Source organism: Amblyomma americanum, chromosome 7 (genome assembly GCF_052857255.1).
Source record: "Amblyomma americanum isolate KBUSLIRL-KWMA chromosome 7, ASM5285725v1, whole genome shotgun sequence".
In the NCBI taxonomy this organism is placed as follows: Eukaryota; Metazoa; Arthropoda; class Arachnida; order Ixodida; family Ixodidae; genus Amblyomma; species Amblyomma americanum.
Genome location: NC_135503.1, coordinates 38,178,157 through 38,203,286, shown reverse-complemented (window position 1 = coordinate 38,203,286; position 25,130 = coordinate 38,178,157). Strand labels below are relative to the sequence as shown.

The window sequence follows — 25,130 nt, the reverse complement described above, 5'->3', positions numbered from 1 at the left end:
TGCATGTATGGCGACGGTTTAATATATATATATATATATATATATATATATATATATATATATATATATATATATATATATATATATATATATATATATATATATTCGGAGGTCGTGGGTTCGGATCCCACCGGCGGCATGGTTGTTTTTTCTGCTGCTTTATAAGTAATTTTCTTTAAGCGATTTATTAATCTAAGTAATATTATCCCACTGAGAAGCATATATATATATATATATATATATATATATATATATATATATATATATATATATATATATATATTGTGGGGTTTGACATGGGGAGATAAGTACTTTCTCCCCACTCAATCGCGGCTGACACGGTTCAAAGCCGCCCGGACCCCACCCCGTGATCGCGTACGCTACCGAGCGCTCGCCGACCACGGCGGGCCTTGCTCTGGGGGAACAAAGGAACGACACATTGGCTGACACAAACAGGCATTTATTGCTACAGAAACAATAACGCCAGCTAGCAACAAGGTACGCTAATGAATCGAGGGCGTCCGACTCACCAGCAAGGTTCCGAGCGAATGTTCGCCCGCGCTAGGGCAAGGGATATAAACTCCGCAGGCCGGACGGGACGAGTACGGGAGCCTGTCTCCCCGTCGCTTCTTCGCCCCGTCGGCGAAGAGCGGAGCCCCGAGCGACGCGTCCGCTCAGGCTCATTCTCCCGGCCCAAGAGAGCCCATCTCCCGCGGGCAGGCTTCAGCAGTCTCCCGCGCAGCGACGCTGGCGCCCTCTCTTGCCAGTTAATGTAACTGACAAGGGAATCCGCTCAGCCTCGAGGTGAGACCGCCGCTGCACGGTGCCTCGCGGGAAAGCAAACTCAGGGGCTGCAGGGCAGGTCCCCACAATATATATATATATATATATATATATATATATATATATATATACTTCTGAAGGGAGCCAACAGTCACCGAAACCAAGGTGCATAGGGGAACGTTTTTTTTAATATGTTGTGCTTATCAGTGGGATAATATTACTTAGATTAATAAATCGCTTTAAAAAAATTACTTATAAAGCAGCAGAAAAAACAACCATGCCGCCGGTGGGATCCGAACCCACGACCTCCGAATATCGCGTCCAGTGCTCTTACCAACTGAGCTACCCAATCTGCTGCTCTCGTGGGTATTTATGTTTATTATTTGGTGTACGCGAATCTTGAGAGTGTTCACCAGCGCCACCCTCGACCATGTTCGAAGGTGGCGCTGGTGAACACTCTCAAGATGATTTTGAAGCTATATATATATATATATATATATATATATATATATATATATATATATATATATATATATATATATATATATATATATATATATATTATATATATATATAATATAGTATATATAATATGTCTTCTGCAACAGAAGTTCAACGATATAGACGGGAAGATTCAGATTTGGCGCCAGCGAAGCGGATGCAAGGTTGTTTCAGAAACGAGCGAAAAAAGGAAGGCCTGCCTTAAGTAATTCAGATCATAGGCACGGAGTTTTCAATCCTTAAATCTTCCGTGCCTTAATTTACACCTAATGCTACGATGGTCGAAAAAAAAAAGAGCACGTGAAATTCAGCTTGAGACTGAGGGATCGTTTAAGGAAGTAAATCAAGAGGCCAACATCATTACGCTCGCCTCTCGCCATCAAGAAGAAAAAAAATGTGGGGACAATAAAAGTTTGAGGGAGATTATTTCGTGGCCTCCAGCTCTAGGAGGCAAAAGACAAGACGAAGGCCAACGGCGCTCGCAGGAGATAGCAGTCTTTGTTTGTGTATATTAGATTGGCGAAATCATTTTGTGCCTATGGATAAAGTGAAGGGAGGGAAGCCAACAGACGAGGCCAGCCCTGGACATCGAACACTTGCGGCCACCGCATTCCGCGTGCATAAGTTATGGATTCTGCCATTACTCCAGGATTCTTTTTTTTTTTTCTGTTCGTGTCAGTTGACCTATGTCACTGCTGCTAGCTGAATAAGCTATGACGAAATATCTTAGGGCAACTACATTTCACATTACAACAAACAGTTTCCAAGAAATATTTAATCTAATTTGAAACAAGACTATATATGTACGCTTCGACGGCTTCAATGTATGAAAACAGCAAACAAAATGGGAGAACGAGAGAGAGAGAGAAAGAAGCGGGAAGCGGAAACAATGCGAAAACGAGTTTTCCCATCGCACTTCGCGGATTTCGTTGCGTCAGCTGCGCTTCACGCTTTAGGGAAGGAAAAAAAAAAGCCGGGCTGTTATTACCCGCACTATATGTACGAATGTGGAGCAATTTTCAAAGCACGCGCGGCGGGCATGGCTTGGTTGGTCGCTGTTCAGTTGTAGGTTGCGCGCACATAAAGTTCGTGTGATGTATAGTTACTGTTCCCCCCCACTTATCTCTCTCTCTCTCTCTCCATTCGTCTGTCTCGCAACTTCTTTTTTTTTTTTCCACTGCAGACGAGCATGAAAAGAGAAAAATAACGGAAAGACGGCAGAAATCCTCAAAACGAGAGTAAGCCGTACAAGACGTCGTATGCGCACGGAGTTTGCAGTTAGGGCTGAGGGTGTAGCGGCAAGTCGAATGCGTGCAAAACACTCCCTCTCTATCCCCCTCCTTTTTTTTTTCTCTTTCTACGCCGGCCGAGATTTCCTCGGCCCACTGCTCGCGGCCTATCGTGTACTGGAAGGAGGCGCTTCCCGCTTTCTGCGCACGGCTCGTGTGGGGCGCGCATGTGCGAGCTGTTTCGCTTTCTACAGAGTCGGCAAGCCGCTTCGCAAGACTTCCGCCTAAAAAAAAAAAAAGACACTCAAGAAAGGGGATTTCGCGCCTGCACGCTTGCCTGCCTATCTGCCAGGCTGAGCGCTCGCGACACGGGTGCGCGCGAAGGGTGTTCCTGTTGCGCCTCTTCGTGTGTGCTGTACCAGGTCTTCCTCCTCCTCTCTCTCTCTCTCTGTGGGCTTTAGCACTTCAGGGTCACTCTAGCGTAAATAATGTTCCCCCGGTGTGCGAAGGCGGCGTGCCGGTTATCGTCAAACATGGCGCATAGCGTTCGTGTTGTGGGTCCCCGGGGGCGTTGCTCGTAACCTTTTCATCGTTTGTGCAATGGTTTGGCGAATCGTGCTTCCATATGGAATTCATGCGACGGTATTAAACGGGAGAATAATTGTATCACCACTTCTACCTTACTTTTTGCTGCTCTCGGTGGGGGGGGGGGGGGGGGGGGGGGGGGGGGCGGTTTTGGTGGTGGTGAAAACTTTTTTAATGTTCATTAAGGGAGTTTTTTAGAGTCAAAAGACCCCGCCGCATGGTCGGTATTCTTAGTCCGGAACACCGCACTACGAGGCCCCGTCTCGCGCCAGCTTTACCAGAGCCCTTTGGGACTCCAGTGTGGAGCAGTTGAGGAGGGCAGTCTCCCATGACTCTCGGGTAGGGGAAGGTGAGGATTCTGAGCACATGCCCACACCATGCGAAAAATTTTGCAGACCTCTCCACAGTGCGGGTGACGCCCGTCTATATTGGGATCAAATTGTTTCACTACGGCAGGACAGAGATGAATTCCTGTCTGCAGACACCGCAGAGTTCGCTCCTCTGCCTTATTTAGTCTTTGCTGTTCGCGTGCGTGATCACATTGGAAACTTAGAGGCGGTCGCAATCCTGGACTATTCCTTTCAATAAAATTCTGATAACTCGCCCTGTGTTACGCCAATCGCAAAAGCTGCGTCACAACAGGCATGCAGGAGTTTCACACTGCTTGTCGCTGTGCTGTATGCGTATAACATGTGGATTGGGTGGAAATTGGGAGACAGATATCTCACAAACTTTGGCCCGGGCTGCGAGAATTCTATCGAATGGAATAGCGAGATACATGCAGCATAATTGCAATGGTCTAAAAATTTATGAGATTCAAGCCTTAATTTCTTCACCCTTCAAGGTTAGAGCTGTTTCTTTTTTTTCCTTCAGTTGAGTTCTTGTGTAGAAAGTGCGCTGGAGGTAACTGTTCTTGAAGCAAATTGTGTTTATACGATACCTGGAGTTTGTCTGTACTGTGCAGTAAGTCGTTTTTGTTGCATTGTGCCCATGCTGCTACCCAAATGTCATGTACCTCCCACCCTGCAAGGCCAACAGTATAAATAAATAAAATAAAAGTATTGTGTTTTCATGAAATAATAAACGCACACGACAGACCCGATTAATGCACCCCAATATACTATAACAATTTTGTTAAACTCACTGTTTTTTTTTTAGTTTCCCGCAGTCTGCGCACGAATGAATGAACTATACATCCGTGCATTACCGCCGCACAGTTAACGTGCGAATAATTTGTTAAGCTTTCTGCGAAATGAGTTCATTCTTTCACTCGTTGTTGATGATGTTGCGTTTCTGCATTTGTTTATGCTACTGCCTCTGTGTACTTTTCTTATCAGAGATGTTGTTGTTTTGATGTTTTGTTGTCACAGTAGCCACAGATGGAATTGTAACCAATTTCTTTCAACCCTCTGCTGTAAAAACCCCTCAGGGATTATTGCACGAGCAATACAAACAGCAACTTTTAAACCGTGCTATTACACAGATGGACCCTGGAAATGACACTGCATCATCTTGATTAATGCACACCGACTCGACCGTGTCAGCACAAGGGATATCCCGCACGCCTCCTGCATGAGGAAATAAGTCGTTTTAACAGATGCAGGCGAGCGTGAGGTCGAAGCGAAGGGTGTCATTAGGTGATCGTGCGGTTTCAATATCGTTCCCATTCCTTCCCGAAACAAGTCCTGCTATTAATGCGAAAACATTAGTTGTCGTCACGCCAGAACCCCGCCGATGTGCGAGACGATTTTCGCTGATTGGTCGAGAGAGGTCACGTGACCTTGCGCTGTCATCATGCCCGTCGGAGTGTGACAGCCCAGTTTTTTAGACTGAAACCTAGATCGAAAATTGCAAATAAACTGACGCAAATCCACACAGAACTTCCAACAGAAGATGAGACAAATGTGAAATCTAATGCTATCGAATTCCATTCTTAACACCTTACTACATAGATTTTTATTTTGTGCTAAAAGAAATTAAGTGAGCTCCATTTAGGCCGAATGTACCCAGACCAACCTTAGTTTTCAAAAAAAAGAAAATCTATCTGGTTGCTGCGTTTTAGCAAAATATTGTCGCGTATCATACATGATACACCATGCAATTAGGAATGGTTTTTGTGAAAATATAAAACTCTATTTAAACAGCCCTAACTGTAGAAGAATTACAATACTAAACCACTGGATGGCTATTTCTTGAAATAAAAGTTTTTTTTTTAGGTATCCATCCAGACTAACGCATGACTTTAACGCCTGTGGGGACAGCCGCCGCGGTGGCTGAGTGGTTATGGCGCTCGGCTGCCGGCCCGAAAGACGCGGGTTCGATCCCGGCCGCGGCGGTCGAATTTCGATGGAGGCGAAATTCTAGAGGCCCGTGTGCTGTGCGATGTGAGTGCACGTAAAAGAACCCCAGGTGGTCGAAATTTCCGGAGCCCTTCACTACGGCGTCCCTCATAGCCTGAGTCGCTTTGGGACGTTAAATCCCCCATAAACCATAACGCCTGTGGTGCCTCTACACCTATTGCATTTGTTGCAGTGCGCTTTCAGTGCAAGACCTGGAAGCTGGTGTGGTGTCTCGAGGCAGCATATTGCCGCGAATATTTGCAGTATTTGTTCGTTTTTCAAATCTGCCGCCACGCCACTTCATCGCTTTGTTTGCGACGCAAGACTCGACTAGATTTATCTCGATTGATCGCAGCCAGGCAGAGCTTATTCTACGTTGTTCCGGAATGTTCTAAAAACTTTGCACGCTTTATCTCGAAAGTTCGCTATCAGCTTTAAATTGAGCACGGCCGACAGCGGCGGGCATTCTGTTCGACGACCACCGAGCACGCTTGTCGCTTCGCCGCCGCCGAGTGATTCAGCCCCAATAAAGTTTTCTTTTAGAAGACCCTTTTGTCCGTCTTCATCGCTGCTTCGACTGCCGTCACCACCACGTGACAATATCATTGCTCGTCCTATAGTCAGCCCTAATCACACCACTGCCGAAGGGCGGCGTCGGTTGCCTTGATGAGTACTCTTATTTCAGAGCTGAATCGTGCTGCTCGCTTTCTTGTTCCGCATTATCCAGGAATAGGTCCACGCGGGTGGCTTGTGTTCTTGGCGCACCGGGTTTTTCCCACGGAAATTTTTCATGGTCTTAACTTCGATCGTCTTTGTCCTTGCCGTGCAGCGGCCATGCGTGTTCCATCACTGTTTACGTTACGTTTACGTTGTTACGTTCTTATTACGTTTACGTCATTATTAATTAAGACGGAAACAGTCGCGCGTAGAGGTCGAAAACAGCGAGGAGAGTGTGATGGTTGAAGTTTTTACGCAGGGAAAGTAAAGGAGTGTAATGGCTTTCCCGACCCTGCCTCGTGTGTGGGAAGTCTCGCTTTTCCTCGTGAGAAAACGCGCCTGACTTCCAGAGAGTGGTGGCCCGATGATTGGGATAAATATGTTTACTGCAGGTAGGCGGAAACGAAGGCGCTGCTACGCGGTAGAATAATTGTCGGGAGCATTTCGAGCCTTAATTACATGTGGTGACTCGGAGCAGACCTCGCCGAAGGACGCCCGCGATCGCTAGGCTTATATGCAGCAGGTAGACGGGGCCATCTTTTATGGCTAATCCTTCCCTCTTGTCCAGCGGTCGCAGGAAAGACAAGTGGACGTGTCTGTGTGGTCATGAGAAAGTAAATTCAGTCTTCAGAGGAAAACGAGCAGAAGTTGTCTCCGTCAAACGTCCCCTGGAGGTAGTACGGCAGTTGAAAGGCTGCTTACCTCGTTCCAGCATTCTCCGCCCGTAACAATACGCCGATGACAACGTCATGAATCAAGTGTAACTCTGTGTCTAACCGAGCCTTGCAAGGCTTTCCTTTTCCGATAATGTAACGTCACTCCGCCCCCAACGTCCCCTTTAGTGAGCCTGTCTTTACGCGGGTCGCGGAGGAGTCGTAAATCAAAGAGAATTCTGTGATGGCATTTTTTTACCCCTTTTATCTTGTGAAGTGGGTCGTGATCAGGAGTGTCTGGAGAACATGGACGGTCCACAAAAAAAAAATTGTGGCAGAAAATAAATTGTGCGCACGAGCAGCCTTGCGAGCAGCACGCTAGCAACTTTGCTGTCCTTACTGAGCACGTTTTAACGGTTGCTTTGGGATTTTGCTAGATGCGAACCGCGGGTGCTGAAGCTCTGCTAATCTGCTTAGACTTGTGAGCTTGAGATTATGAAGTGCTGCGCAGTTCCAGTGAGACAGAGCTAGTGTGTTTTTTTTTTTCTGGATTCACTTCATATATAGTAGGATACAGTTAAAAAAAATAGCATTTCGTAACAATGGGCCACGGTCTACGGCGTCCTGCATTACTCTGCTGACTAACCACAGCAGTAAACGAATTCAGCTTTTTAATATATTAGGGGAGCCAGAGGCATCCAAAATTATTTAGCTTATAACTGCGTTTGGTGGGTAACTTATTGCTTAGGCAACGAGAAAGCCTTTTACAACGGACTATACTTTTCAGTTGCTATAGGAATTCTGTGTGGCTGTCCTGAATGTCGCCGGAGCTTTATTGCAGACTTAAGTTGTATCCGCCTTTAGTCCGCACGAGAGGAGACATAATGAAAAAAAAGAAAGTCATGCTGCTAGACAGCCTAAATTTGAAACTCGCCGCACCGTGACGCGTGGTGGCGCTCACGGCGCTAGCGCACTAATGATGCCGCCAGACGGGCACCGCCTCTATTATGCCGCGAAATAAAGGGCGCGGCTGGTGCCTGCAAAAAAAGAAAGAAAAAAATTATTTCCTGGATATAGCACGGTGGCCAGACTTTCCAGGTTTCAGCCACATAAGCGCGTTCCCCTGGCCTTTTGTAATACAAAAAAAAAAAAGGGGGGGGGGGGATGAGAAAGGTGCACAGGACTGCCGGCAGACGGCGGGTCGTTGAAGGAGCCCTATCGAGGCCTTGACAATGTGTTACAAGGGGAGCCCCGTGGTATACGGATTGGTTATTAACGCAGGAAGTTAAGCAACAAAATGTTACGTTACCGAAGAAAAAAAAAAAGAGATCACGTTGTTAGATCTCCGTCCCGCCCGAATGGCATAAGGAAGTCGAAGCAGAGCGGAGAGGGAAGCTTGCCTAACAGTCCCACCCACCCCTGTGCAATTATCCGCACTCCGCCAGCACTCCCGGAAATGAGTGCGGTCTGCAAGAAAGTTCGCGGAGGAATATTGACGCGCGCGGAAAGCTTCCTGTAATAAGAAAAAAAAAAAGAAGCGCGTAAAAGTGAATTAGCAGTTACATTTGTTGTTAGTTCAACGCTTAGTTAACGGAAGAGGGGGACAGCTGGGCTAATTATTACGTGGTCTCACAAAGTAAAACCTGCGGAAAGGCCGTAAACACAGAGAAGGATCACTGGGATAACGCTGGACTTTGAATTGATTATAATTCGACCGACTTTTGACTGGATATATTTACGCGCTTTTCTCGTCGGTCCTGTGCTATTGCATGCTTGAGTTCCTATACCGCTGGTTTTATTGTGAGTGGCCAAGATTTCGGTGAATAACTTCGAACGCTCCGCGCCTGCGTTCTCTAGTCTAGTGTCTTTAGAGGAATCTCCAATATAGATGGCGTATATGTTATTTTTTGAGAGAGTAATTATTCATCAGCATGCACCTGAGCGCAGCCACTCGGTCCAATGGAAAGCTGTGCAGTTCTCACGGAAACTTCGCGGTTGAAGAAAAAATTGCTTGCGGTTTAGCATTGCGAACCACAAAATACTGCGCGAAAGCAAGTTATTGCAGGTGTACACCCAACTTTATAGTGCTCTAGTATACCAACGCCACGTACCTGAAAGCGCGACTGAAAGCGCGTTTCCTTTCCTTTGATGATGATGAATTTTTATGGCGCAAGCGAATCTGTGGTCAAAGAGCGCCGTGGCACGTTTTTTTTCTCTTCTACTCAAGGTGGGGTACAGGATTCCCCATTTCGCAAGCATTTCAGCCTAAAGAAGCCGAGCACCAGGCTCAGGGAACAGCTTGTACCCGTTGTAACACCGATGGGTTCCCGGTGGCACTGGGGATCGAACCCCGCACCTCCCGCATGCGAGGCGGACACTCAACCGACTTTCCTTTCGCGACTTGTGCACAGATGGAAGTTCATGAAGACTACGACGTGCAGTGCACAGCGCGACAGTGTGTTTCTGTTAAACGCGAGGTGTGATCGGCTGCGGCACGTCGCTTTGTATCTTCGCTTCTTCTTTACATTTACTGTAAGCTCCAATTTAAAAAAAAAATAAAAGAGGAAGAAACTCGCGGAAGGAAAAGAGCGAGGTGCAAGGAAGACGCGCGACGCCGCGCTGACAAGGCACGTGCATGCTTTTCTCCATAAGTCTTTCCTTCCTTCCGCTCGTGCGTGTGGAAGTGTCGAAAGCGGAAAAAAAAAAAAAGAAGCGCCCGCACAACGAGGAGCGAAGGCGACGCCTCCGCGTGTGCGAGCTAGCGAACTAGCGGCTGGCTGCGTGCTCACTCGTGTGTGTGTGGGCGCGAATGCACGCGCGCCCGCTTTCGCGAGCAAAGGAGCGGAGCTTTTTGCACCGAGCGCGCCGGGCTGAATTATACGTAAGCCGCGCGGAAAGTCGTCGCTTCGGGGGGAAACTGCGCCTTTTCCCGCGCCGGAGCAGGAGGGGTTGCGGGCGCTTCCTTCGTCTATCACTTCCGCCAGTTACCCCCGCCCCCCCGTACGGCGTAAGCGGCTGATGCGGTGAAAGTAACGTTCGACCGTCCGAGATGCGAATAACGACTGACGATAGGCAGTGGGATACTGCAAATATACATCTGTCTGCCTAGTGGTGACCGCATACCCGAAGCATACGTTTGCCGCCGCGGTGGCTGAGTGGTTATGGCGCTCGGCTGCTGGCCCGAAGGACGTGGGTACGATCCCGGCCGCGGCGGTCGAATTTCGATGGAGGCGAAATTCTAGAGGCCCGTGTGCTGTGCGATGTCAGTGCACGTTAAAAAGAACCCCAGGTGGTCGAAATTTCCGAAGCCTTTCACTACGGCGTCTCTCATAGCCTGAGTCGCTTTGGGACGTTAAAACGCCATAAACAAACATTAAACGAAGTATACGAGAAAGAAATTGCCAGGAAGATGCGCCAAAGCAGGAGGTTCGAACACATGTCGCGAGCTAGCCTCCAACTTGACTAGCACACGTAAGCTATGTGCAGTGATCAATCGCATGACACCACCCGGAACGCTGTACGACAAATGGTTGCGTCACAATTTTGGCACGAATGTCGTCGAGAAAAACTGGCGCCACACGGAGGTCGGCCAGTAGCGGGTATATTTATGCGAACGACGGTGAAGTGGCGGTGTTATCCGCTTGCCGTGTGCATCGTACGGCCGCTTGATGACGTCACTCTTTCTTGCCGTCGCTGGGATTTACAATCTGCGTGTACAAACCCGCACACGCCGCGGGCTTTTGTCGTAATGGAACTAGTAATGGTTTCGCATTAAAAAGTTAACATTACTTGCATATGCTTCAAACATGCATTACCTTTGGCTAGGTAACGCGTCAGAAGACTGACCACCGAGGCGCGTGGTTAACGTTCCTCTTTCCGCGACTGTACTTATGCGGAATTGCGCACTCGATGGCTGACGTCAGCCGGTTCTTCCTCGCACGATCTTCAGCGATAGCGGGACGCTCTAGCTGTTGTACACTGCGAGGCACCGCGCCCAGCTGTGGTGCGCGGGTGTTTTAGTCTTGAAACTTTTTTTTTTCTACAAATGTTAGCAACTTGCCTATAGGCTTCCATGTCCTAACGCACTGCGATCCTTGGCGTTTGCGTCACCCACGCGTATCGCTTTTTTCCAGTCCCTTCGCTTTCGCAGTGGCGTTTCGTGCTCACTTCTTTCGGACGCATTTTCGATGGGCAGAATCGCTCAAGTGAACGTTTACCGCTGTGTGCTGCCTTGACGATAATCACGTGGCTGCCCGTACTGCACTGAATACGCTAATGTACTAGGTCTGTTTTTCTTCTTTTGTCATTCCAACTCTATAATCTTCGAATGTTCGCGCTTGGATAAACGTGCGTTATTTAATAGCAGTTGTGACCTTGTAATGGGGGGGTGATAACTGGCTGGCGCGAATAGCCTATTTTTTAAATATCTTTATCACTCGTGAAAGAAAGGCTATTGATTGCAGCCTAATTCTGTATAGCGTCGTAGCTTTGAACTGACTCCTTTCCCTCAGTCTCTCCTTCTCTCGTGCTGCCGACAGACACGCTGCGACTCCGTAAAGCATAGGTGAACGTATGCCGTCGATTCGAACTCCACACTCTAAACAGAAAGGAGTAAAAAGGGGGTAAGCTGTCCTCTAGAGCACTCCTTTCTCTGGCGCTAGAGGGCGGCTTACTCCCTTTTTACTCCCGTATAGGCGTATTCGTGTTCAGAGTGCACCGAGGTCTATATCTATCCCGTCCTAGCTCTTTATCCGCGTTTAACCGTATATGCGTAGCAATATAACCTCCCCCCCCTCTCTCCTCGCAGGCCTCCCTGGTGTACAGCAGGCGCTACGATGGCAAGAGCATCAAGCGGACGCTGCAGGCGGTGCTCATCTCCTCCTTCTTCCTGGGCTTCAACGCCTTCGCCTTCATCGCGGTCTTCTGCTCGCTCAGGTTCGGAGCAACGAGCTGAATTGAGTTTCGCTCCTGCACATAGCTGTCACTGTCCTTACGAAGTGAAGGGCCCCATAATTACCCTCGGGGAGCTCAAGTGACCAATAAGGGGAACCGAGAGCCGTAAAACACCGAGGTTTAGGAATTTGTGGAGGCCAAGAAACCTCGAGGAGCCGAAAGGCAGTGAATACTTTGGATGCACTGTGACGACCAGGCGGCCTCCGAGGTGCCATAGGGCCGTATAAACCTTGCGTGTATTCTTAAGGCCCAAGCGATCTCTAAGGTGCCCTGGCAAACCTGTGTTGTTCCCTTGTCTCTGAGGCTATTGGGCTGGCACCTATACAGAGACATGCCCGTTGCACACTCAACACGAATACGCGGTGTAAACAGCGAGTGCGCTGTCCTCTGCGCACACTCCCTCTTATAGAAGGGAGTGCGCTAGAGCACAGCCTACTCCTTTTTTACTCCTTTCTGTTTAGAGTGCAGCTCGGGCAAAGTTCGTAATTCTGGCCAACCATGCGTCATCGCAGTTTCCCTTTGTTTTTCTTCCTGTTTTCTTTTTATACGCTAGGAACCTCCACTATCGGTCCTGAGGTGGCCAAGCTGACGCACTGTTTTCAGTGGAGGCAGCATAACTCTCGCAGAAGGATATGAGTCAAGGAAACACTGAAGTGGTCCGATAAGAGTGGATGCACGAAGAGCGCTTTCGTGATTCGTTGTTTCCACGCGGTGTACACGGAAACCTGGGAGCGTGCGAAGAGGCGCTGCGGCAAAAAAAAAAGAAGAAAAAAAAGCAGTATTCACTGGATGCCATTCTGGCGTACAGGGCGTAGCTTCAGCGGCACAGGCCGGATCACGTGGCGATAACCCGATTTGACATGACGAGCTGCCTTTAGCCGCTATGTCTACTTAAACCAACACGGCGGCCACTCGATTGAATACCGCGTATATGAAGTTGTTCTGCACTCTTAACGGAAAAGAGTAAAAAGGGAGTAAGCTGTCCTCTGCTAGTAGTAGTAGTAAGTGGTTTTTTATTAAAAATAATAGTAAAAAGGAAGGAAAAGATTTTTGCTAGCCCCGGCATCTGCCATCGATACTGAAGCACCTGAGCTGGGGCAGCGGAAATAAAGGATAGCAGGCAGAATGGAGAAATGAGATGAAAGAGGTGAGGGGACAGGAAGAGAGGATAGGGGGAGAAGTAATATGTACAAACTATTTACACAATAAGAAATGTGTCCAGGTTGCGCGCGTGATTATAGTCCTCTAGCGCACTTCCTTTCATGAAAGGGATCGTGTGCGCTGAAGTACAACTTACTCTCTTTTTATTCACATATAAGAGTATTCGTGTTTAGAGTGCGACTGCAGAAACAAAGTTTGGAAGCTTCTGCGAACCTTGGTGAGCCTGTGTGTATTTCTCGAACAGGCGGGCTTGACGTCCCGCCTGTTCTGCGCCAGGTAGTACAGTGCTGTGACTGAACGCTTCGTGTGTGCTACCTCGGACGCTCTAACAGCTGGGCGCCCCACACCAGCTGTTGCGTGCAAAGTGCGGCGCGCGTGTGACCATTGACTGCCGAGTTTCCCGTCATCAGCACACGCGCGCCGCGAAGACAACTGACTTTTTGACTCTTTGTGTAAATAATGTATATAGTATATTTATTTTGCTTTTATAGTGTTTACTTTTAATGTTTTTATGCAGTGTATATCTATTTTATGCAGTGTACTATTTACCTCCCCCCATGTCTTTCTTCTGTCCCCTCACCTCTTATTTCATTTCTCCCACCTGCCTGCTATCCTTTCTTTCCGCTGCCCCAGCTCAGGTGCCGCCGCACGTGATGGCAGATGCCGGGGCTAGCAAAAATCTTTTACCTTCCTTTTATGTTATTTTAAATAAACCACTACTACTACTACTACTTCTGCGTCCAGAACGGCCATCGTCAGATGTTACTGACAGAAAAAAAAAAACAATGTGAGGAGGAAAGCAAGAGTGCTAGAAAAACCTATTATCTCGAACGACCTGACGCGGATTAACGAAAAAAAAAAACGAGGGATTTCCGCAGTGACGGTGTTTCGAAGGATTTGACCCTCATCAGCGGACAGAAGACAGCTTCGCCTCACGCACAGATGCTCGGATAAGCGAAATACAGAGCGCAATTTAAGAAGCGTAACTATATACGATGATGCTGAGCTTGACAGAAAAAGCAGGCTTACAGCATAAGACTCCCAGGCGCTTTCGTTCGCTCGCTCGCGTGAGAGCCTGTTGCGTGACTCGGTGTATTTTTGGCCTCTGTTGTTTTCACAATTTCACTCTCCACTGAACCAATTCGAGGCGTGGTTGGCAAAAAAGTAAGGGTAGATATGCAAAAAAACTGTGGCGCACCTTTGTCCAACGTATTTCAGCAAAGGAAAATTGTCTTTGTATGTGCGAAAACAAACAGAAAAAAAGCGGTTACATGGATGTTAACTTCACAGTGTCAGAATAAGCATGCAATCAATTTTCAATTGTTTTACGCGTATACCACCGCGTTAATTCAGACGAAACAATGACAGTCCAACGATGTCCACCACGTTTATTGTTTATCATATTAGCCAGCGCAGTCGCTGATTGACTAGTTGAACACTTTATTGATTTGAAAGGAGGTTGAGAATTAGTCGCCGAGGTGCCACTTTTCGTCAACAAGACGATTACTTGGGCCGATTGCTGGTTTTTCTGATGTCAGAGCAGCAGAACTGCACTGGACCGCGTACCGAACGCGCAAGACAGTGCGCGGCCGGTTGAAACCAACGCCTTTCTAGTCTAACACCGCCATTCCGTCTCCGCGATATGTTTTGTTGCTCTGACAGAAGCCTTCATTGCACAGACGTCGCAAGCGTTTTAATGAACATCTTCTGTAAGAAAATAAATAAATAAATGTCCGGGCGTAGTCACTTGCAGGTTAGCGTCACCAGTACGTGGTTAAGGTGTCATGCAAATCGTAGATTCGGCTGTTTTACGAGTAGAGCCTGGTTCATGCCGTGACGTCATATCGCTAACCTCGAGAGCAAGATTACGAGATTGCGGGGAATCCTTCTCTCTTGGAGTTCACGGTCTTCCGGGTACGATCCGGAAGTCAGCTGCGAGGGAAAATCGCGCCTGAAGCACTTTTAAATGGTTTTATTGTCGTCAGTATTAAACGAAATAAAATTCTCCCTTGTTTAGCGTCATAATATTTTCGCCCTTTCGCTCCGAAACGACGCAGGAAGCTGGTGGGCCGGTTCAACTTCTTGAATGCGTCGTACCTGCCCGGCTTCCTGGCCAGCCTTATGGCCATCCTGCTGGAACGCAAAAGCAGGTGAGGCGGACCGTGCTTTGGCGCCAATTTAAAGCTTAATCAAGCTAATTACGCGCCAATTATTGCGGTTTTATAATGAAGGGCTCTGTTGCTAGACGGAAAGAGGAAAGGCTGGGAAGTTAACCATGTGAGGATACTAGTTGACCACCATAGACTAGGAGAACGAAGAGAAGAGGATCACGTGAGGTTGAAAAAACTTGGGGTCTTCTTTACCACATCCTTAAAAGAAAATGCAGTAGCATTTGGTAGTTGGCCCACCCCCGAATACTCCAAAGGAGCCACCAAAATTGTAAGTAGGCCCACTCCAGAAAATGGATTAGGGTGTATAAGTGGGGTATATTATGTGGATTAAGGTGGAAGAGAGGGTCGGGTTAGTATAATCCCATATGGTAATCCAGTGTAAGGTACTCGAACATTCTAGGCCTTATATTTTCAAATTTGACGGCGCTGATGACGTCACGACCCTCTCGACCAATCAGGCAATTTCGTTACAGAGAGACCGGGTGGTTTTTACAAGACGACAACTTAAATGCGGTCGCATTGATATACGTAAACGGCGGGCTATGAGGAGATCGCATCACTGTCACATTTCGCCCATGCCCGATGAAATGGAGAAGTGCCTAGCGTGCCTTCGGGACTGGTGACCTCTCCCCGTCCGAGGTCTCGCTGCCGGAGTCTGACTGTGGCTTGTATTGGGCAGTCAACCTCCTGAGCCAAGGCTGAAGTAGATTATTAGCTAGGGGGAAATAGTAGTTAGACAAAATAGAGGAAGGTCTTTACTGAGATGCAGAGGATTCCTTGGTTTCTTTGTGTGTGTGCGTGTTGTGCGCGTGCGGGGGGTGGGGGGAGGGGATGTGGAGGTACGAGTGGTCCCTCTATAGAGCCGAGGAAAAACAGTTAATAATTATGACACGTAACACGTGGACATACTGCACTGATCACAATTAATCGCTCTTTTTCACAGGAGACAAGCGCTGGCCATTTACGTCTGCAACATTGTAAGTGAAAGACTCTTTAAAACTTGGCTCTTCGTATCAAGCTGTCTTTCGAACAACACTGTGGTTGAAGTGGACTAACCAAGCCATGCTGGCATTCATGCAGAAATTTTCGCTCACTTTTGTAGGCTTGCTTTAAATATTCGCTACATGTTCGTGTGAGGAGCAGGAGCGTCGCCGAAGCCCGAAAAATTCAAGGTTTCCCTCGTAGTAATTAAACTTAAAGTGTATGAGTTTTAATAACCACGCACTTGTTGTTTGTATATATGACCCGGATGCCTACTGCTGTGCACCGCCCCGCAAGCCTTTCACTTGCTGAGGCAGGCCCGTAAATGTGACGAGAATTCGTAATGCCCTACTGAAACGTTCCAGATGAGCCGCTCATATAGAATTATGAGTGCATCGAGTCCATATGATATGGAGGTGTATACGGAAATATGTTATTTGTTTTCCTTTTAGTGTCCATAAAGCTTTCATGCCTTTTCCATATGATTTTCGTGCAGTGCGCATTACGTCATACGTAGTCCGTTTGTTTCCGTACGCGCTGCCCATATAGTCTACATCGACTTCATATGCCTCTTATGGACTCCTTATAACATATGGAAAAGATACAGAATTATGGGATTGGTCATATGGAGAGTTTCAATGCGGTAATAAGCATTTATCTTCGGAGTACCGCCGCAAGGTCATTTATGGTTAAAGCTTCCGTACTGGCACGGCCGCTCAGTGGAGGAAGGCACCCAGTGCGCCCATTGAGCGGCCGTGGTACTGGCCTCAAAGTGTCCAGTTGCGTACCAACGCCAGAGCGTCCCGTTCTCACGCCCCCCCCCCCCCCCCCCTCGTCTTCCCTGCAGGCCTCGGAGACCATTTTCCGCATGAGGGTCTCCCGCAACGAGCTGCGGCCTGTCAAGCATGGCGAGGTGAGTGTCATCCGGTCTCGCTGATTGCCGCGACTGTTGTTTCTCGGTGTGCCGCGATAAATGCCTCGGGTCGGACGCAGAGTGACCCGTTAGCCAATCAAGAAGCGGCATCCGCTCGCCGTATGTATATACGCTCAACGGGAGTGGTGCTGGCTGGGAGTAACGAAGCTGCCGGAGGGGGCGATATACGCAAAGAATGAAGTAATGAGGCAGCTACCCGGCCCGGTGCGATACGGCTTCGTACCGTTATGAGCCCTTCCACGGCCGCTCATTTGATTGCATTTTTATTTCGTCCTTGCAAGGCCCCTTCTCGGGTAGGTTGCGTGAGGGACGCTTAGAAAGCCCCAAGAAAACTGGTAGCCACATTTTCTTTCTTCTTCTGCAGATTTCTTTGTTTATTCTTAATACTATCTTAAAGAGCCAGAAAAGACAGGGAGTAAAGAGGACAAAAGCAATATTATGACAAAAAAGTAATACAAAAATATAACGCGGAATGCAAGGCCATCTCATTACCACCGTGATCCCATGTGATGTTGAATTGTTATTTCGTATTTATTTCTGCCTGTACTTGTTTCCCCTTGTTCGATTCGCTTCGATGCAATAAAAAAAGATGAAAGTACATATGGCAAAACTCAAAGGCATAATATCGTGCGCGGTATACGGTTCTTCCGTGCATGCGTTTCAGTATGTACCGTAATGCGATCGGCGCGAAATGTGTGCACGTATATGCTTTGACAGGTAAGGGAGACAGGCTGGCGCTGTTGTGAAATTTATGAAATAAGCTAAAAGAGCAACGTAACGACGCCGTATAATGGCTCGAGGGAGATGTTTGATGTTGAGCTCGAATGGGGGCTGTGTTTAGAGAGACGCGTGGTGAAGTGAGCGGCTCTATTCTGTACGGATTAAAGCATACTATATGGTTATGATTTGTGCTTTATGGGGTTTAACCTCCCAATGCGACTCAGGCTACGAGGGACGCCGTAGTGGAGCGCTCCGGATAATTTCGACCGCCTGGAGTTCTTTGAGGTGCACTGGCATCGCACAGCACACGAACCTCTGGCGTTTCGCCTCCATCGAAATGCGACCGCCACGGCAGGGGTCGAACCCACGTCTTCCGGGTCTGCAGCCGAGCACCAAAAGCACAGAGCCACCACGGCGGTGCTGGTCAAGTAATTTTAGCATAGGGACCATGCTGATGCCGCAAATTCTAGCTGCCGGCGCACTGTTACGTTATACAAGTGAGTTTTCGCACATTACTGGGGGAGCTTCGTAAGTTCCTGCGCAGGTACCCAGGGACCTGGACGCTTTTGCACAAACAGCTTTAATACGTGTGGCCCTTGAAAGATTCTGTGATTTGGCTGATAGCTGTCTGCAGTATGCGAAAAGCTCAATGAACAAGTTGGCGTCTCGAAGTAATTGAGAAATTACTTCACTGGCAGCCGTCACTACTCGCGTTTCGCGACAAGGCATCAGCAGTGTGGTTGAGAGCCCCGGGCCGGTTCCGGACATCATATGTATATGCTTGAGTCGAATTCTCCAGCGAGCGAACTTGTGCTTTAAATGATGCTTTGTGAACATCCAGGCGATGGCGGAATTATCCGTTACGATGATGAATTTCCGCCCGAATAGGTAGGGGATGAAACTTGACTACACTCCACACCACTGCGAAGCATTCTATACTCGTTGGAATGGGGTAGCTGCTTTCGGCAGATGACAGTTTGCGGCTGCAATGTATTCGCAACGATGCGCTCTGCACCTTTTGGGCCGCGCTGGAGTATACCGTCCCGAGGCCAACCTGGCTGGCATCGGTGTGCACTTCTGTGGGCCAGTCTTCGTGGAAGTGTTTTAGTACAGGGCACAGAGTCAGCTGACCTTCTAGTCAGATCATCAGATCAGATTCAGATGAGATTCAGATTTATTCACATCATAGGTGTAACTAGGCGCGGGTAAAAAGTGATCATTGATCGCTTGAGGGACCCCCGGAGCCCCCTTTTACAAGGCATACAGCATTCATTACGGAGCGTTCAGAAGATTTTGCAATAGTTAACACTTTTTACACAATATAAAGCATATTCGTACTAACACTTGCATACGTGCACATAAAATACACTTTCACAATGCGGCAACAATTCCTTCATGTTAAAACATCGGGAATTTCTCGCAGCCAACTTTTTTCCATATATGAATGTTTATTGATAACAGGTGATTCAGCAGATTTGGGATTATCCGTGTAAAAGTATCGCCCTGCTTCGACAAATCTGTTAGGGGAGCTGCTGTGGAGGCAAGATTGGCGACAAATTTGCGCAAATAGCAAGCCACACCACATAACGTCTGCAGTTGCTTTATAGTGGCGGTTGTGGGATAATTTGCAATGGCCGCTGTCTGCTCGGGAAGCGGGTGAATGCCCTCCGAAGAAATCTTGTAAGCCGAGATAAGAGATCTCAGACAGGCCAAGTTGACATTTATCACGGTTCAGCCGGAAGCCGGCTTTCATCCTCGGTCATCCTCGTTCTCGTTGATGACTAAAATATCATCCAAGTAGGCCTGCAGCGAACCCGAAAGGCATGCGATTGAACTTGCATACTGCATCCACGGAGGAGTGCAAAAAGCCGTATATTGTTTATCCTATTCGGTGATGTTTTTCTGCCAATATAGCAACGCTCGAGAGACGAAAAGAATTTGGCATGCGGGACGGTGGGATCGTGTGCCGACGTCCGCCAACAGCGCCATTTAATAGAGATCAGCGGAGAGAAAAGCGCTCTTTCGTTTGAATACCTTGCTTTGTTGTTGTCGTTGCTGTTGTTGTGCATGCTCTTCGTCGTCTTCCTTTGTTCCTGCGTGTCCTCTTGTTGTTGCTGTTGTTGCCTCCACATTGCACTATAGAAAGCCTCTTCGTACCCTTGCCGTTCGTAATAAATCTCCCATCATCTCTCAGCTACGCGTTCTTCGGCGGATCCATGAACAGCGTTTCAGTGGTTGCTTCGATTTATGCGGATTTCGAATTGGGGAGAACCTGACCGTGCTCCCTTTAGTGCACGTGATGTTGACTGTTCTAAAGCGTCAGATCGAATAACGCGGAAGTTGGAACAAGCGAGATTCCACTAGGCGTGTAACGAAAGGTGCACGTACTCCAATTCATATTTTTCCGCGAGTGCACATATAGGCGCTTCGTGACGTTTCTGCGACGTCACCGCGTGCACAATAAGAGCGCGCTTCCGCAAACTCACCGTGAGCAACCATGTCATCTATCGAGCATGAAGATGAGCCGTAAACACTTATCAGTGTCCAGAAAGAAGGTGCGTACAGAAATGGGCGGTCGGGCCCCCCATACAAGAGGTGAAATGAAAGATTGCGACGGGAGTGTTTTCCGTCCATCGGCCACGTCGTTATGCCGCTGCCAGTGTATAGGGCCGTTCCTCTTGCTGACCACTTTTCTTGCCACAGTTGAGCATTCCGACGCGCGCGATGACCGCGCTGATTGCAGGGTGTACGGAGGACTCGAGATAATGTCCTCCGTTGGAAGGCGAGAGAAGTGCTTCCATTCAAAGCATGATTCGAAGCGATCGGCTCCTTGCTGCGGCGCCGCCGTTCCGAAGTGGCGCTAAATGAAAGAACTAGTGTTGTCACGGGAAAGATGGCGATGCCGGTCGTCCGCATCAGAACTATATATAGTCTAGATGACGCCGTTATTCAGCGGCGTAAATGGAAGCGATTCGCCGTGCTTTATTTCATCGTAGTTTTCGCGCTTGATGCCGCCGGGAACGACACAAACTGAAGGCTGCACATTTGATCCCAAGTCGACCGTTAGTCGGCTTTCGCAACTATGGAAGTGTTCAAGGATACCGTGCAGAATCGAGATCGCTTCTGCTTCCGACGTCCGTGGAAGATCCGAGGTTGGTGCAGCCGCAATGCGCTCACTTGTTTCGATGGGCGCTGGTCTAATATCCGTGCCACACGGGCAGATTTAGTGTCATTAAGAGCTTACTGCATTAAGTTTTAAGCGCACTCGTACCGTGCCGCACGAGTAAATTAATTTAATGGCACTACCCTTACTGCCATTCGCGGCCTACTGAGTTCGCCACAACTCATTCGCCCCAGCAATGCGTACTCTCGTCCCCATTTCACACGCAGAAAGAAAAGCACGCAACTTTGTTAGTAACAACTTCCTAACTAGTAGCAAATGGTTAATTCGTAACTTTCAGTCAGATGAGGCATCTCTGCTGCATTTTCGGCGGGAAGGGCGCCATTTTTACGAGCGCTTCTGACAGGTACTTTCCACTGTGTGCTGACATGGTAGTTTTTGTTATATTTTTTCGACTCGTCAAGCAAGAACAGCCATATTTTCTGAAAAATAATTTCTATATTACATTTAACAACATTCCCATGATATTGTGCTGATTAGCACTTTTTATGTTCAGGTGAAATTTTCGACTGCTTTGTAAACGTTATCGGCATAGTGACTTTCGTATCCTTTCGTATGATGACATTAAATCTGAACGTGTATCAGCAGCCTCGAACATAATGGCATTAACAAATTTAAGGCCTTAAGCATTTACTGTCATTTCTTGCGCGCGTTTGGGGCATGGGTATTAAACTGTTGCGATTAGTGGAAGCTGCTTGCCTGGGTTACGGTAAATACGATCTCAATCAAAACTTACTTTGAGACACCCTGAACTTCACCGCAGTCAATATGAATAACATATCAATATGAATAACATATTGACTGCAGGTTCTTAAGATCGTTCTGAGGACGGTCGGCAGTTATAATGCACAGCGACCATAACTCTGTGCATAGCTATCATATGGCCCTAAACATGTGCTCTGAGGGAATGCTAATCGGGGAAGGCGTAGTGCAAAGTGACACAATCTTTCCCCTGATATTCACTGGCTTTTTACGAGAGGCAATAAAAAGGTTGGTTTGGGAAGCACCAGACATGAGTAAATTAGGAAGAGCTAAACGTATGAGAGCGCTTTTAGATGTGGCCCAATGTGGAACCGTCTCCGTGGTTAAACGGTGTCGATTTCAGCACGTATAGTTACGCCTTTACCGCGTTCAAATGCACGCGCAGGTGATGCTGTTCAGCGTCGCCTCGGCGCTGTTCCTGTACGTGATCCGGCGCAGCGGCTTCTCCAGCGACCCCGTCAGCCGGGCCTTCCAGTTCATCGTGGGCCGCGAGGAAGTGCTGGCGCCGGGCTCCTCCCCGCACACGCCCAGCTCGGCGGGCAGCTCGCCCACGCCGCCCCTGCTGCGGGACAGTGCGCCCGAGGAGCTCCAGCGGCAGCGCGAGGCCCAGGAGAAGGCCTGGCAGCTGGTCGACTACGCGTCCCGGCTGCTCGACGACCAGGGCTCGTGGCTGCAGAAGCGGCTCGCCGCGATGGGCCTCAACGCCCGCCACTGGTCCTGCGGACACAAGCGGGGTTGCGTGACGCACGTCCTACAGGTGCGCTGCAGTTTTTTATTAAGTATAGCCGGCAGTGAAGCGCCATTACGTGCAACCTATAGCGGGAGCGTTAAAGCACGGTCAGGAGGTTTCTAATCGCCTGTGGCACCGTCATAGCACATCAAGGATGTCTGCACAAAAAAAGATAGATTAACGAATCCCTGTTTCAAACAGAACATATGGCTTCGAGCAGAACGCGTGGCCGTTTTCAATGCCAGCCAAGCACTGCATCGAGATATGCAGAGCCAGGCACTGCATCGAGATATGCAGTGCCAGAGTCCGTGATGTGCGAAGCCGCACGTGGCGCACGTACCAGTATGATCCTTGGAGTGGAAACTCTACTATGGGGGAAGGAGGGCGATGGGGTAGGGATGATGTCGCTGTCCCTTCCCTCATGTGCGGGCTGGGGAGTTTTTATTTTTTGGGGAGCCCGCCCCATATGTCCCTTCTCTCCCCATGGGAGGGCAGTCTGTATAGGAGTCCTTTTTACTTGAAGAGACATTTTTCTAGCGCTGAATTGACGAGACAGAGAGACAGAGGAAGGGTCTTCCCTCAATGCCGTCATTCCAGCGCTGGATAGAATGTCTTTTGACGCCATTAACCAACTATCTCAGCTGTCTGCGATGACTTCTCTTCGTGGATTTCATGTTTTTTATAAACTCTTCGTGTCCAATGCACGCTTTCTTAGCGAAGCATCCCGCCAGGATAGACCTGCGAAGCAGACTCAGCGACATCGTGCTCCCCTCACACATGCCTCGCTCTTCATATGGTGCTGCAGGGTTTTCTACGCCCCTTCCTGCTGGGCTGTGGCCTACGCGTGCTGTTCAGACTGGTGGCGATGCGGCGACGACTGGCGCAGGACCTGAGCAGTGTCTATCCACTGGTACTCCGGCGGAGCAACCTCTGGCTGGGCGCCTTCCTCGGCTCGTTCGCCGGCATCTACAGGGTAAGGTCATGCGACTGTGTGGCACGTTCACACTCGCAGTACACGCCAGGAAAAACGAATTTCGGCCACCTGGGATTCTTTAACATGACTGACTTCGCACAGCATACGGATGCCTTTGCATTTCGATTCCATCTAAACGCGGCTGCCGCAGCCGGGATTTGATACCGCTTCCGCACTCAGCAACCGAACGCTGTAACCAATATAATGATGATGATGATGATGTCTATTGCCAAAAGAGACTATTAATACACGACATTGCGGGCCAGTCAAAGCCTAAAAAATAAAAAGGCCGCCACCGTCAGGAAGACGTTGAATTAACGAGCGTTAGCTGTTTGGTTTACTAGACGAAGAAGAACGCGCCGCTCGTGTCGAGAAACGGAATGTAATACCCTTTGAAACGGGGTGGATTGCCACCACGCTCGGCTACGCGTGCACGCACGCCGCCTAGCGGAACGATCGCCGCCTACCGCCATCTATCAGAGAAATTACGATGCACGTCTACCGATTGTCGAATTGCACCCCCTCAAGTTACGTCCCAAAAGGAATTTGCTTCGTTTTTGGGGTCCAGGTGGGCCTAGAATTCGGCTTGCGGTGCGATATCGTAACGCTTCAATTAGTAATTGCATGTATACAATGTTGACCTGCTCTTTAATTGTGGTTTTATTTATATACCACAACCCATAGGGGTTTATTTGCCTACCAAATTCGGCATACAACTGTCCCTGGATGGGTGCCCGCTGTGGTCGGAGTATATATAGCGGAACGAATGTTTGCAGTATTGTACTACCTCCGGGATCGGCCTTGTCTTTAGCGCGTCTTTACTATCCTGTCTTTCTATCCCATCTTTCAACTCTCCTACTATCTGCACGTGGTAGCGATTGTGGCTCGGCTTGAACCAGTGAGCAGGCCTGTGCACTTTCCTTTCTTCCTGGCAGCAGCAGACAGACAGACGAATGTTTGCATGTACAGCGGTCCCGTAACGGGACAGTTTTCCTACCCGTTTTAGGATATTTTTTGATGAGGGGGGTTGAAGGGGATGAGAGGGCACAACCAATTTTAATGGCCGCCATCTTGGATTCGGGAAACCGAAATTATGCCGCCATTTCGTCCCCTGACGTCATAATCACACAGTTCCACCTCTTTACACCATATTGGACCATGACGCCATCATTGACATACGGCAGGTGGTTGTTTCTATTATGCTATTGTAGATCGCACTACAAGTCTCAATGCGAGATGCGCTGTTTTCTATTTGCAGCCACAGCTGGCGCCTTGATCTCAGGGTGGTAGCAGACCCGACGAAATCTCGAAACGCGATGTGTAAGAGCTAACGTTCTTAAAAGGCTTGGGCGACTAGGCCCGGCAACGCCTGGCCTGGTACTTGACTATGTCGTTCTACTTGTGCACGAGCACTTACTGCAAAATTGCTTGCTAAGTCACAATAGTATAATACGCATTTTCAGAACGTTACCGCATTAATAAACTGAACATGTCATTCTCTAACAACTTATATATTATTCGCTCCAGGTTGTTTCGGGCAAGCAGCAAGACTCCTTTATTAGAGCAATAAAGTTTATTCACTCACTCACTCCAGGTTGTTGCAAGTGCAGGCTGCTGCGTCATTCAGAGAAGGGAATGCTTCCCCTCGGCTAAACCAAGGGATATCGTGATTGCAGGAAAACGGGAAGGAGTGATCTGCTGAGCCAAAGGACGTGGGCTGCGGCTGAAGTTTCTCCGTTCCCTACAGTGCGAATTTT

General features: G+C 48.5%; 1 protein-coding gene across 1 annotated transcript in view; it reads left to right on the top strand.

The window, feature by feature from the left end:
- The window catches only part of LOC144098927 (transmembrane protein 135-like), a 65,585-nt gene that overhangs the window by 27,549 nt on the left and 12,906 nt on the right, over window positions 1–25,130 (top strand). Inside the window, exons 2-7 of the mRNA XM_077631889.1 lie at window positions 11,615–11,742; window positions 14,979–15,071; window positions 16,036–16,069; window positions 16,921–16,986; window positions 22,056–22,427; window positions 23,206–23,373. Of these exons, the coding sequence (XP_077488015.1) occupies window positions 11,615–11,742; window positions 14,979–15,071; window positions 16,036–16,069; window positions 16,921–16,986; window positions 22,056–22,427; window positions 23,206–23,373 (861 nt within the window). The remainder of the gene's footprint in view (window positions 1–11,614; window positions 11,743–14,978; window positions 15,072–16,035; window positions 16,070–16,920; window positions 16,987–22,055; window positions 22,428–23,205; window positions 23,374–25,130) is intronic.